A 13,937-nucleotide genomic window follows, 5' to 3' on the forward strand; every position below is an offset into this window, starting at 1 on the left:
GAAAAGGAATCATTAGTGTTCACCAGATGGCTCTGTGTGACACACACACACACACACACACCCAGGTTGAAACTTTTGTTTGCTAACATTTTTAATACTAATTCTGTCATCTGCTTTATTGTCTTCTGATCATATCAAACCATATAAAACAAAATCTCTCTTGCAGAACATCAAGCTGCCAGGCACGCATGCACAAACATTGATAAATTCGTGGACCCTTACTTCTTGTAGGTTGATGGTTTCAAATCCAGATGTCCTTTAAATCCCACTTTCAGATTTATCGGTTGTGATCAAATGAATACATCCAACCTTTGGAGAAAAAGAGGAAGATTTTGGAAAGCGACCTGAAGAAGACTGAACGACTAAGGAGAGGCTAGACTAGAATAAAACCCTGAATTGATTGGCCTGATCATAAATGTACTCACAATTAGGAAGGTGGTAGTGGAGGGAGGTAGGAGAACAGAAATATGGAAGGGGGGGGGGGCTGGCTAGCTGCTATTATGAGCACTTTATTTTCAATTAAGGATTCACGCATGTACTGTAAGCTCCACTTTCGGACATTTTTGATGATGCAGGGACTTCTTGGACTGGAAATTGATCGTTTAAGCAAGCGTCTGCATCTTTGTTTATTTAGTGTTAGATGGACTATTAACATACAGCAAAAAAATTTTTTACTAAAGGACAGAAAAACAAAAAGGCTTTGCCAATAATACCAGATTACCAAAAATAAGCTTGATTTGTACAAATTATATTTGTAGATAATATATTTAAACTGAAATGTATCTTTAATTATTATCACTATCCCTTCATTTCAATCTCTTTCCATTTGTTTGTTTTCTTAGCAGAATTGGATGATTGTATGGATTTCCTTTGGATAGCATTCAATAATTCATTAAAATTTATGGTTTTCAAATCAACACTGCTTCAACAATGTCTTTATGATTAAAGATTTTTTTCAAATTATAAAAATTATAAAAATTTAAAAAATGTATACAGTATGAAAAAGAGAGACGTTTGAAGGCCTCCTACCTTTTTGTCTGCATTCAGTTATTATTAATATTTCATCTGATTACCCTGTGTGGATGCAGACACACTGTCCCATCAGTTTTGAGCATGTGCATCAACTTCTGACCTTTGGTATTTCTATTGCTCTGCAGGCTTTAATGACATGTAGTCATTTTTGAACACATCTCTGCCTGAGCAAGGGTCTGACACCTGCGTGGGCGCTTCAAGGCCTTCAGCGCATTACAAAGACATTAAAATATCTGAGATGCTCCAGTGCACTGTTACACCTTCAATCGATCTACCAAGGAATCCACTTTACACGTTAATCTAATCCCTCCCACTCCTGAGAAGCTTTTAAGTTGACAGAGGAAGTTGAAGTAAGGAGAGTGTAAAGACAGAGTGAGAGAAACACATTACAAGCTGAAAGACGTGTGAAGTGCAAATAATATGCATCCTTTTCTAAACCAATAACAGCTGAATGCAGTTCAGTCCTGGCTGAACTGGCCGACTGTCAGAGGAAATCATTTTGGAAATGTCTGCATCGAAACCTCTACCAGTCTGCTGATTTTTAATTAATCAATCTGTAGTTTATTAGCTGAGTCGTTCATGTGTACATAGTGTCTGTTAGTGTGAGTGACCAGTGGATCTCCATTACAGAATCTGTCACACAGGAAGCAACAAAAGGTTTATTTCCAAAACCTGCTCTGTGAATATTTTGGAATTTTTAAAGGACACCTAAAGATGAACACAAACCCTACAGTAATGCATCAGAGTAAAATTGTATTCTCCATTACTACAGTGAAAATGATTTATACACACGTAGTATGAAGAGCAATTTTAACCTTATAAAAATATTTTATGAGTAGAATTTCAATATATCACAAGGCAAAGCATGAATTTATATTTAATGCTATCATGAATTAAACAGCTGTGACTAAAAATAAAAATATAGTGGGATGTTTTATTAAAAACAGACTGTTACCTGGTACGATTTCTTTTTATTGACAACAGCAAGCAGAGCAAGTCTTTCACATACAAAATGAATGACATGGCACAGGAAACACACTGAGATGTGCGCTAATACATTATTGCCTATATTCTTTACATTTACATAAACTGCTGAAATTGTGAATAAGGAATAAGGTTTCCATGATTAAAAAAAACAAACATTTAAACACATGCTTGGCCTGTATTTATCCACCTCTGGGACGATTTAAAAATGTTGCTGTGATTCCAGCGGTTTCAGAATAAACTCGGAAACATTCATATTTTATAGCCTTTTAAAATTGTTTAATATAAAAAAACTCAGAGTCACGCTAATGGCTTGACAGAGTTCAGCTGTTTTTCCACAATTAATTTTTTTTTCTACATCATCTCATAGATAGCTCATCAAATCATTACTTTTAAAAACACCGCTATCAATAAAATTACAGGAGATAATTACTGTACATAAACATAGATTTGAAATACGTTAAACCCAAAGACTTGATTCCACCCAGCATAGCGCTACTTCACATCTTTCTCATCCATTCTTAAAATGTGTCATCAGAGAGTTTTATTTTGAAAATTCAGGAAGGAAGCCGGCATCAAACTTCCTGTCTGGCTTGGTCCACTCTAACTGGACTGACACAGCGCCTCCAGAATACACCACACACATTTTAAGCAGAGCAAAGTGGAGAGCTGCTGACACGTGTTTAGATCACAGCTGGAATGTGATGCATTTTCACACAGTGGAATAAAGACCAAAAAAAAATTATTGTGAATGTAAAAGCCAAGCAGCAAATCTGAGTTTTACAAATAGCCGTGCTGGTGAAGTATTTCCTTTAGGTTAAAGGGTGTTTTTTTTAAATCCCTCTGGTAATACTATCGAAATCTGAGATCAATATCTGAACTGCTGTTGAGGATGACTACGGGTCCACGGAGGGATCAAAACAGTTTGATCATGCTCTCTCTCGACTTCCCGACTCCAACCCACTTCACTGAAATCAGAAGAAGACAGAATGTGAGTGGCAGCTTTGGCAGCGCCAGCACCAGTTTGGCTTCAGCCTGTCTCTCCATAATGTTAAGTGCCTCTTCACAAACCTGGCACTTGCAAGAAGTCCTCGATGAACCGAATGTAACTCTGGGCCTGCGGTGGCAGCTCCTCGAAGCTCCGAGCTGCTTCGGTGCTGCAGCACCAGCCGGGCAGCGTCTCGTAGTCCACCGAAACACGCGTCAAGACGTCCATGTTTGCTACGATAGAAGCGAGAATCAGTGAAAGACGAAGACATTTTCTCGTTCATAAACGAACGTTTCATTGATGAGACACCCAGAGATCAATCATCCAGCAGGTTAGCCAACAAAACATGATAAAGACATGATCGACATCAATGTTAACAGCTGAGTCGTCACATCTAGGAGAAAAAGGGAAGTCGTTTTACCATCCTTCACTTAAAAAGTCCCTTCATTCTGCTGAAATGATTAAAAAAAAACATTAGATGGAGCATTTCCTGCTAGTAAAGGCTGACTGATGCAAAATATTATTGAGCATAAAAGCAAGTTTCCTCAACTAAAAGCAAGAAGCTCTGACAGAACGGCCCCAGCATGACATGTTTACTATAACCACACATGAATCAGTGCATGTTATTGATCTAGTCTAGACAAACAACGTCTGTCTTAATGCATCCATTTATGTCCTTTGTGTAAATATAAGGTGACACACCCTCCATGTCAGCTTCACTGTCCAACAGCTTCCTTTGGGCTGCCGCTCAAACACATGAAGCTTTTTTTAAGCGACGTTAACCTGAGATTCTTGAAACATTTTAGGGTTTTAATGTAAAACACAATTGACAGATAATGACAATAATCGTTCGTTGACCGTCATCAAACTGCCCTTTTCTTCATGACAACAATAAACTTTATTTGATGTCATTAAGATAATGCTCGCTGCTGACTGTTAAAATGCTGGATCTTCTTGGCGGGGCCACAGAGGCCCTTGTCCAAGACCATGGGTGTGACTGATGAAGTTATACGGCTGATCTCACTCAGTGTTTGTTTTTCCCGTTTGAAAAATACCCATAATTACAGCTGTTATGACATCACAGGTTAACAGTGTCCACACGTATACAGCTTTATACAGCTACATCTACATTTGTAAATCTATATGGGAATGACCTACCAGGGAAACTCGGAAGAGGCTTTCCATCGACTTTGTAGGCCACGCCCACCTTGATCTCCGGCAGCGCGTCCAGAATGTCAAGCTTGGTCAGGGCGATTCTGCAAAATCACAAGTCTCTGTTCAGATAGTCAGGGTGATGATGGCACACACGCCTGGACTGTAACCCCACACGTGATTCTGAAATGGTACGAAGGTTTCCTCCTTACGCAGAGAAGCCGTTGACCATGTGGGCATATCTGACCAAAATCAGGTCCAGCCAACCACAACGCCTCCTCCTGCCCGTCGTCACGCCAAACTCTCTCCCTCTCGACTGTAACAGATCACCGGTCTCCTGAAAGAACAACACACAAGTAGCGCCGTCAATTGAGTGATCAGATCACGCCTACAACACCCAGAGTGCAAAGGGAAAGTTGAGTAAAACACGAATAAATGCAAAAACACATCTGTCTGCTAAGTTTCTTAGGATGTAAAAAAAAAAAAAGCCACAGTTCTGATCTGTTTCAGATTTATAAACTGTGAATGTTGAAGCCTTCACTAGTGATAAATTTGATAATTTAATCAGGACAACTTTTCAGCTCAATTTAACTCACTGGCTTCCAATGACATCTATAGATGTCAATTATGTTTTTAAACAGGGAGGGCTGGGGGGCGGTCTGCTGGAGCCTGTCGGTGAAAATCAGGCTTCTAATCAAGGAACTTAGCGTAATGACGGCTGATCAAGTTCGGAAACAGAGGATGGCGAAATAGAAAAAGACGGAGAATTTGTGGCAGCTTATGATGCATTAAAGTTTTCCTATATCAGCATATGTCACCCCCCCCCCCCCCAAATCGCTTTACTCACGTTATCTTGCTCGGTCGGGAACGCACCAACACCCACCCGGGTGGTGTACGCTTTGACAACTCCGTACACTCTGCCAACATGTGACGGAGGCACGCCGAGGCCGGTACACACTCCTCCCACAGTGCAGTTGGAAGATGTAACAAAAGGATACGTCCCTGAGAGGGTAAATATCTGTTAATGCCTCTAGCATCCTCAAAATGAATAACAACAACTTATCTGTGCTCACCAAAGTCAATGTCCAGCAGAGCGGCGTTGGCCCCCTCCACCAGGATTTTCTTACTGGGTCCAGTAAGCGCTTTGTGCATGAAGTACACCCCATCAGTCACCAGAGGGCGCAGTCTCTCTGCATTCGCCTGAAAAACAGCATTATCAACAAATTAGAGCATCCCTGACTAACAGCTGGATCACCGTTAGGTATCTTTAAAATGAACACATCAAGTTAAATATGCTTTCCCAGTAAGTCACAGTAATCAACCTACGTGGATGAACTGATACCACATGCAAAATATTGTTAACTTTACGAATTTAAACTATTTACAGCACCTTTCAAACAAATAAAATTGAAAAATAAATTTAAAACAATTCAGTTCAGAGTCAGTGCTTCATAACCATTCAAGGAAAAATTATGTAAAGAAATAGTTATTGTATTAAAAAAAATAAAGAATGAATACATTTTTTTTTAAAAATTAAAGAACAGTATGAGATACTGCTGTAAAAAAATAAATACTTTGAAAAGGCAAAATACGGTGATGAACTATAAATGCTTGAGCATGACATTATAAACATGAAAGGCAGATGGAACAGGTGATGTTCGGTGTTCATTTACAAATGCTGACACTTCCAGGTCCTCTGGGAAGCAGTCCCAGTTGACTGGAGCAGAGTGGTTAAATGCACAATCTCCAAATGACTGTTTATTATCCCAGTAAATCATGACACAGCCACACAGAGCTGACAGGAACAAAACTGCGACCCTGAAACTGAGACTGCTGGGTGAACCTCAGCCGTCTCTTATTTTACTATTTGCACCTGCTCATTTGCTGCGGTGACATGCCAGAATGTCTTCAACTAAAAACTTCTGTTGTCACAAAACAATCGCCAAGCAACTGAGACAAAAATACTGTCTTATGTGACTGCCAGTATTTCCTGGCTGAAGATGGTCTGTCCTCACCTTCAGCTGCTCCAGTTCGCCGTCGATGTTGATGTTCAGGTTCGGATACATCGTCAGGAAGTGTTCTGCCAACATGCGGAACCTGCAAGGACAGACTGTTTTAGTCAGGTGCATCTGCATCCCTCCGTGCACGAATACCTCCCCGGGACATAAAGGTTATTATTGCCTCCTGAATGTAGGGTGTCAATGGGGTATAACGTTTAGGTGTTGCCACCTAGTGGCCGAAGAAGGTAAAGACACTAGTTGATTTAAATAAAACCACTTACAATGAGATCACATGCACACCAAAATATAATAAGGTTCCCCCACAAGATGCTGAAAATATATCCTGGAATTTTATTAATCACGTTCAGAAGGAAAAAAAAAGCCATTTGAAACAGCTGCTAGTGGCACTAGTCTAGACATGAACAAACTGTGGCCCACGGGCCACATCCAGCCCTTTGCATGTCCCTCTCCGGCCATTCAAAATATTTTATATTGTGCATTTTACAATGGAAGAAAGTGGACACAATTCAGGTTTCTCATGTGGCCCCTTGTAAAAAAAAAGAATAAAAAGAATAAAAACTCACTTGTTTTCAAAGACTTTGAAATCTGAGACCAGATCACAAACTCGCAGACCATTGCGAGCAGCTTTGGAGGAGTAGGCAGGACCGATACCCTTCTTAGTGGTCCCCAAGCTAAAAAGCAAATAAAAATACAATATTAATTATCTTAATAATAATTTTGATAGGAAAACAGTTCTGTCATTCAGACTCATTAGAGAAGATTTACTTTTTCCCTTCTTGCTGCTGCCGTTGTTGCTCCTGAATACCGTCAACAGCTTGATGGAAGTTAAACACTGGAGGCGGAAAGAAGGGACTGTCCATAAAAAACTATTTCTACCTCAACAATGTGATTTACTGAATCTTTACTGACCAATGTGGGCACGATCAGAAATCTTTAATCTCTCCTCCCATCCTTGTAATCCTTCATTTAGGAATGCAACTCACATGTTATCATATAATAACACACCAAGCATGAACACCCAAACGAACGACTAAAACAAACACAAAACAAAATGTGTTATTCTAAGATATTTCCTGGTTTTCAAACTTTACCGTTGCCTTTCTGCAGGTTCTTTTCAGCCTCATCAAACAGACCCGGTAGGTGTATCACCACTCCGTTTCCTGGAACATAAAATAACAACAACCACCATCAGACACAAGTTCATTCATTATAAAAACGTTATTTCCTTTGAATAACAAACAGTTAATGTTCTCCCGGAGGGTTGACTCATACAAAAGCCTTTCTTTGTCTTCTCGTCATGGTTTTACTTTTCAGCATTGCTGCAAAATCCCACTTTAAATTTCAATGGTGAGTTTGTTATGAGAAACATTCTGGATAAAAACCAATGCATGCATTTGAATGCAACAACCCTGCAAAGTACACCAACATCATGAAGGTTGCTTTAACTTTTAGCTCGATTTTTAAAAAAATATATATATCTTGCTAATATACTTCAGATATACATGTGATTACTGATAAACTACACGGGTTTTCACTGAGAGTTTACTTGTCTCAGATTAAACCACCAGGACTGTCCGGTACCGATGAAGGAGACGGCCTTCGTGTTGAGGACTCCACTGGGCAGCAGGTGGAAGTCATACTCCACCGAGTCCACCACCACCGTGTGACCCGCGTTGTTTCCTCCCTGCAAACACAACACACGTTAAACTTACTTATTCTTCCTGGTAGACATAACACTAGAAACACGTAATCCAACATCTTAACAACATCACGGCTTCTCCTCCTGCTGCAGCGCGGGGGGTACTTCCGGTCGATTAGCATCATTAGCTTTAATTTAGCATGTCTACTTCCGGGAGGTCAGACAAGGTTGTTGACGAGGGGAACAGGTCATGAATAGGATTATTTGTTCGGGACCTTTTATAACTACGCCATCGTGTGAGTTAAGAGGTTCGGGTGTTGATTGTTTAACCGTGTTGTTACACACCTGACACCTGCAGACAATATCCGCATCCATTGCGAGCAAGTCCACAACTTTTCCTTTGCCCTCGTCGCCCCACTGAGCGCCGAGCACTACGGTCACTTTGTTCCGGGGCTCCTTCGGGACGCGGAGAGGCGGCTCCTGTGAGGCGCTCTCCCGCGGCCGCTTCACCACCGGCTCTCCGTTCAGGGAGACGGCCTTTTGCCCGTTAACGCTATCCATAGTGCCGTCGGATGCCATGCCGTTCTCCACTTAAACCGGAAAATCGTTTTACCGCGTCTCCCTGCGTCACGGGAAGTGGTGGTCTGTCGCCTCACCAGTAGATGGCAGTGTTTCCCCTCTGATCATGGTTCCGCTGAACATACAAAGTCACGTTTATCTTCTGGACATTATCGATCTATTATCTTTATGTGTCCTGGTTAAAGATTATAATTGATTAACTGATACATAATCGTTGTGGTTTTATGGGTGTCTTAAAATCAAGCCGCTCATTAAATTAGCGGTATCGCTGCTGAAGATGTTACCGTTCAGAAAAAGCGGGGAACGTTTGAAATGATTCACTGCCCTTCATTTCCTTCTTCGCTTTGGCTAAAACAGTACGGTTTGGTTCTGCCTGCATACTCTTTGGTCTTTACAAACCTAGTACCAATTCATCCCTTAGTTCACCGAATGTCGACATATTATTTTATTTCATGGATTCATTTTGTGTAATTGAAAATTTCATTTTAAATTATGATTTTGGCCATATGAAACCGCACATCACCTATGGCAGAGGCATTTAAAAAAGTCATTATGTTAAAATTTAGGTAACTGACCTTGTTGACCTTATTGTGTCGGGTCAGGTGCTTTCCTTCTGATACCCAACACTTATTCTATCTATAAATCACAGTGTTTAATTTTAATATCTTCATCACTTCCAAAGGTTTTTACATCAGGTGACTTTATTGCCTTATGCTTTTGACTGCAGGAAACTTAAAATTTTTGAATATATTATAGTTGAATTTTTTTTCTGAGCATTGGTTTATAAATGCAGTAACATATTACATCATTATTTATCCACTGGTGCACATTAAACCAGACTGAGAAACACTAATACATAATTCAAAGACAAATTAGCTGCTGTGAACTATTAATATTTTTGCTTAAATTATTAATCCTCACTGTCGCTTAAGAGTTAGATGATTATGTGTCATTTTTCAAAATGATGAATTATTCATAAAACAGAACGTAAGTGTGAAAGGCCATGATCAATCAATGATATTTAATGATGATTCTGTAAACATTCTGATTTCGTTTGCAGGTTGCATTTCAATTAAGCCCATGCAACATATCATTTTGCAAAATAATTTGTTGTGGAAATAATCAATATCACTGTCATCAGATGGTAATTTGGCAGTTTATTTTTTAGATATACTGTACATGGTCAGGTTCATAGACTAATTATTGAGTTAGGGCCCTACAAAATGACAAATATAATACATCAGTGTGGTTCCACTAGGCTGAAATGACACCAAGATGAGACAAATGATTCATTCAGACACAAATAACACATGAAGACTTTATTCTTTGTACAAAAAAAAGACGTAAAATAAATGTGATGACTGTAATAGTCTCAGCTCGTGCTTACCACACGACCATTGAAGAAAATGACTGTCAGCATCTGTACCGTTCAGAGGGACAAACACAGCAGTGGCCTACAAAACTGACAGGCAGATGTTGCAGTCTCTGGCTGTCAATTCATAGGTCATCACCTTGTGTCCCATCGAGACCCTCAAAATCTCAGAAATGAGGAAACATTAAACAAAATACAGTAAGAAAGGAGTCTAAGCATTGGGGTTGTGGCGGCTCTCTGCAGGTAACAGCACTTCCACTGGAACAGGCACAGCTTCCACATGGAGTTGCTGTTACATCCAGCGAGCACCAACAGGTTCATCCGTCTCCAGTCCAAACCTGAGGTCACTTTCTTCACAGGTCGCCCTGCATGCAGGGGTTCTGCTGTCGGAAATACCTGAGACAAAAACATAGCGAGACAGGCTAATGGAATACGAGAGAACAGAGGTTAACTCAGGCAGCAGCTTGAGTACGTGAGTGACTTTGACCCAGCAATTTCCTCCTCCCAGTTTTATTGCCTGAAGTAAACGGCATCATTGCTCACACTCTTCCAACAGCACGTCCAAAAGGCCAAGGCCTGTATAGATAACACCGACTTTATGGTAGCTGTCAACACGAGGGCGCTTTTCAATACGTGAATATATGGGTGTGTCTGACCTATGTACGGGCAGGCCCTGCATTTCCTGCTTACAATGACATTTCTCCTCATAACTACTAAAAGATTGACTTTAACGTTTGCCTGACTTTTTATTGGTTTGGGCCTCACAGAGTTGTTTTTTGTTGGGTTTTTTTCAATTCTGTTCATTTTCATCCCATCATGCTCCGTTTGCAGAGTAAATATCTCTGTAGACTTTGCCTTGTACTAATGATGCAAAGAGAAACAGAGAAATAAAGCAATTAAATGATTAGCTCTGTTAAACCTCCGCTTGAACTCGGGGGATGTTTATTTTTCTGAACTGACCAATCAGATTACAGCCACTGCTTTCTGCCTCTTCGAAGGGAGAAACCTTAAGTTTAGGAAATTAGTAGAATATCACACACTTTCTCTTTTTTATACAATAATTGAACCACAAATTATCAACACAAATATTTCAAAATTTGCTTTTTACGTTCTTCAGTAAATTAAAAATCTTGTGTTAATATGGACATGGAGCCATTTTCACTTTTAAAAAAAACCAGTAAAATACTTTTGTCAGGTATTCTTTGTGAAACATTGTCGCCCTTGTACATTGCTTTAATCTTGTACATTTCACAGAGAACACACTTTTCAGCTGCACTCACCTTTCGATGGCCTGCTGGCTTCCACGGGACGAGGCCAAAGGTTTGAAGAGCTGCAGCGTGGGGGGGAGTCGGGACCGACTGGCGACGGGGGGGAAACACGGAGGAGAAGGAGCATAGGAGGACAGACCGAGACAGAAGAAAACACTAAAAGTTGATACTGACAGTCAAGAGCTTTGGAAAGAGGCACAATTTGATGTAAAGGTCAGCGATGACTGCGGAGCAATGGCAGCGAGGCAGAGCAGCCAGTTTAAGAGATCAGGAGTTGGTGGAGGGTTAATTATTACACTCGCGGTCAATATTTAACAGGCACAGCGCCCTGCCCCTCAGTCCAACATCCTGATTCCAGACTGACTGACACAGAGGGTAGGGCCGGCGTCGAGCACATCCCTTTTGTCCCCTGCAGAAAATATGTATTCAAAGCCTCGTGAGGCCTCCAGAAAAAAAAAAACTCACCACGAGACGTATGCTTCAGACTTTAATTTGCGTTAGAACTCAGAGTGGTTCACCAAGTCGAAAAATTATTTCAAGTTATTTTAGATCTAAGAGGTAACTTATCATCAATTTCATCCGATCTGATCATATCCAAAGCGGTCCGTGTCATAACAGATCATTTCCTTTTGCTTTTCTCTTAGACATGAATGCAGACACGAACGACAGTGTGATGTATGAGGTGTGAGCACGTGAGCCCACTCTGCATTTACTGTTCATTTTTGTGCCATACGCACACACACACACACACACACACACCCACGCCCACGCTACAGGAATGGGGGAGATATGACTCCTGAGACGATGAAGCAATAGCGCAGGAGGAAGCGAAAGAGCGTGGACAGAACCAGAGAGAACAGCTCACAATCAAATGTTGATTGAACGGTGTGTTTAAGAGGGTGCAGACTGCACTTTGATTCTTAAAGAATATTAATAATTTAACAAAAACCAATAATGGTGATCAAAAAGGTGATCTGAACACTGAATTGAGAATATTTAAAGTAATATCTGATCAGCTTAAATGATGAGCACTAATTGCATGAACCCTAAAGCAACCGTTAAATGACTTTTATGTGACACAAAGTACCAACAGTAAAAGGTTAATAATTAATATTAATACTTAAAGTTCACTGTTTTGATCCAGTTTAAAACAGTTGCTATCTTTGAAGATCAATACAAGATATTTTATTCATTCTTAGTCTTGATGTGTGCATCAGAATCCTCTCTGTCATCAATTACATTTTAATATCTTTCCATCCTGATCTGTTTTATGCAAATAAACGAGGTGACATCCAGCAGGCCGACAAAACCGAAAGCATTTTAAGCCTCACTGACAGATTCATATTCTAACAGAACGTTCAGTATATCAATATGAAAGAGTCTTCATCTGATTTTCTGTCACCGTGTGGACATTTATTCATGAGAATCGCTGCTTTAGGTGAAAAATCAATATTGTTCTTCCAAGTAATATCATCTTTTACATATTCTGCCTGCTCTTTTATTCATAAACTTGGGCTATCTTATCTTCTTCAAGGGTTTGGTATACCTGAGTGCAGAGTCCACTGTCTTTAAGAGAGAGAGAATGTGCACGGCATGAATCTGCAACACAGATAAAATCATTTCTTGCTCCTTTATATTGACGTGGTCATAATAATTTCTGCTGCAATTTAGATAACAACATCAGTCTGCTGAGCATGAATTTATCTGCGTAAATGTCACATGGAGTCCTCAAATCTGAGCTGAGCTCATCACATGACGTCCTCCCTTCTGACAGACTCCACTGGGGGTGTTCATGTTTTTTTATCTGTCAGTGTCTGAGCCAAGTTTACTGATTTACTGTCAAAACAATCTCTATTCTCTATCTCATTCTGGTGCTTAATATTACCCGTATTTTTCTCTTGCATGTTTCTAATTGAACGCTGTTTATCCCTGACTGTTTAGAGTCCAATGAATTCTCAGAGGATAAGAAGCAGGGTCGTAAAAACCTACAATGAACGCCCCTGACCTTGGAACCCTCTGGTGGAACTGCATTGAAAACTGACATGACTGTATAATGGACATTGGCACAGTTTGCAGCTGCACCTTCAAATACAAATAGAGACACGATGCCATATCATTACATCGGAGTGACTTCAGAATAAAGGAGTTCAGGCACCAGACTGACCTCTCTGCACAGTGGAAATGTGTGGAACATCATGGGAATCCAGAAACCACAACAGAGACCTGCTGAGTAACTGGAGCATGAATGTCAAACATCCTCTCCAAATTTTCAGTTTTATTGTTAAAAATACACATGAAACTGTCCCAAGTTTTTGAATCGGGCGTTAAATTCAGTCACTAAACATCGTCGTTTGTCTGCAAATACAGACACCAGCAACAAACATCAGCCACTACCACATGTTTAAAGGATGATTCTGCAGGTAGGAGACGGTTGAGACGACAGCAGCAACACGTCTGGGGGAAAAAATAAAAGCAAACAAATTTTTATCTCTCTGCAACCCCAAGAAGTCTGAGCAACATCAGAACTCAGTAACTTAATGTGAACGACTTGAGCTGTAGACAGGAACAAAAAGCTCATAAGGAAGTTGTTTTGGTTATTCAAATTTTCATGTGCGCTGGGAGATAAATATGAATAACACTCCAAATAAAATAATAGAGACTGTCTTACCGTTCTTACATTTATATGAGATCAATGAGAATCAGGTTTCCATCAATAAGCAGTTTAATCCTCGACTTAACTGTTTCAGGTTAAAAGGACCAAACTTTTAATTATTCATTAAATTCTGTGATTGCAGTACAAACATGGAAGGGCTGGTAGAATTCCTGTGATTACCCGTAGCCTCGGGTGGCTCCTGTGACCCATCTATCTAATTTACTGCTGACCCTCCACACCGGAGCCACG

General features: G+C 40.2%; 1 protein-coding gene across 1 annotated transcript; it reads right to left on the bottom strand.

The window, feature by feature from the left end:
- Positions 1-1,968: 1,968 nt before the first annotated feature.
- Positions 1,969-8,437, bottom strand: adssl (adenylosuccinate synthase, like). The gene is made up of 13 exons (XM_068330946.1): positions 8,162-8,437; positions 7,759-7,861; positions 7,269-7,337; positions 7,087-7,137; positions 6,943-7,009; positions 6,741-6,848; positions 6,172-6,253; positions 5,230-5,356; positions 5,004-5,158; positions 4,369-4,493; positions 4,163-4,260; positions 3,088-3,237; positions 1,969-2,984 (listed from the first exon to the last, which is right to left on the bottom strand). Exons 1-13 carry the CDS (start codon positions 8,393-8,395, stop codon positions 2,932-2,934), a joined length of 1,422 nt encoding a protein of 473 aa, XP_068187047.1. The 5' UTR covers positions 8,396-8,437; the 3' UTR covers positions 1,969-2,931.
- Positions 8,438-13,937: the final 5,500 nt, after the last annotated feature.

Source organism: Antennarius striatus, chromosome 13, assembly GCF_040054535.1.
Source record: "Antennarius striatus isolate MH-2024 chromosome 13, ASM4005453v1, whole genome shotgun sequence".
Lineage (NCBI taxonomy): Eukaryota > Metazoa > Chordata > Actinopteri > Lophiiformes > Antennariidae > Antennarius > Antennarius striatus.

Bases quoted from the DNA above. Each gene is read 5' to 3' on its own strand.
- adssl (XM_068330946.1), bottom strand. From the start codon at position 8,395: ATGGCATCCGACGGCACTATGGATAGCGTTAACGGGCAAAAGGCCGTC. The intron at 7,338-7,758 runs GTACCGGACAGT...TTTATGTTCCAG, and splicing joins GAAGGCCGTCTCCTTCATCG to GAAACGGAGTGGTGATACAC. The intron at 3,238-4,162 runs GTAGGTCATTCC...CTTCTATCGTAG, and splicing joins GCCTCTTCCGAGTTTCCCTG to CAAACATGGACGTCTTGACG.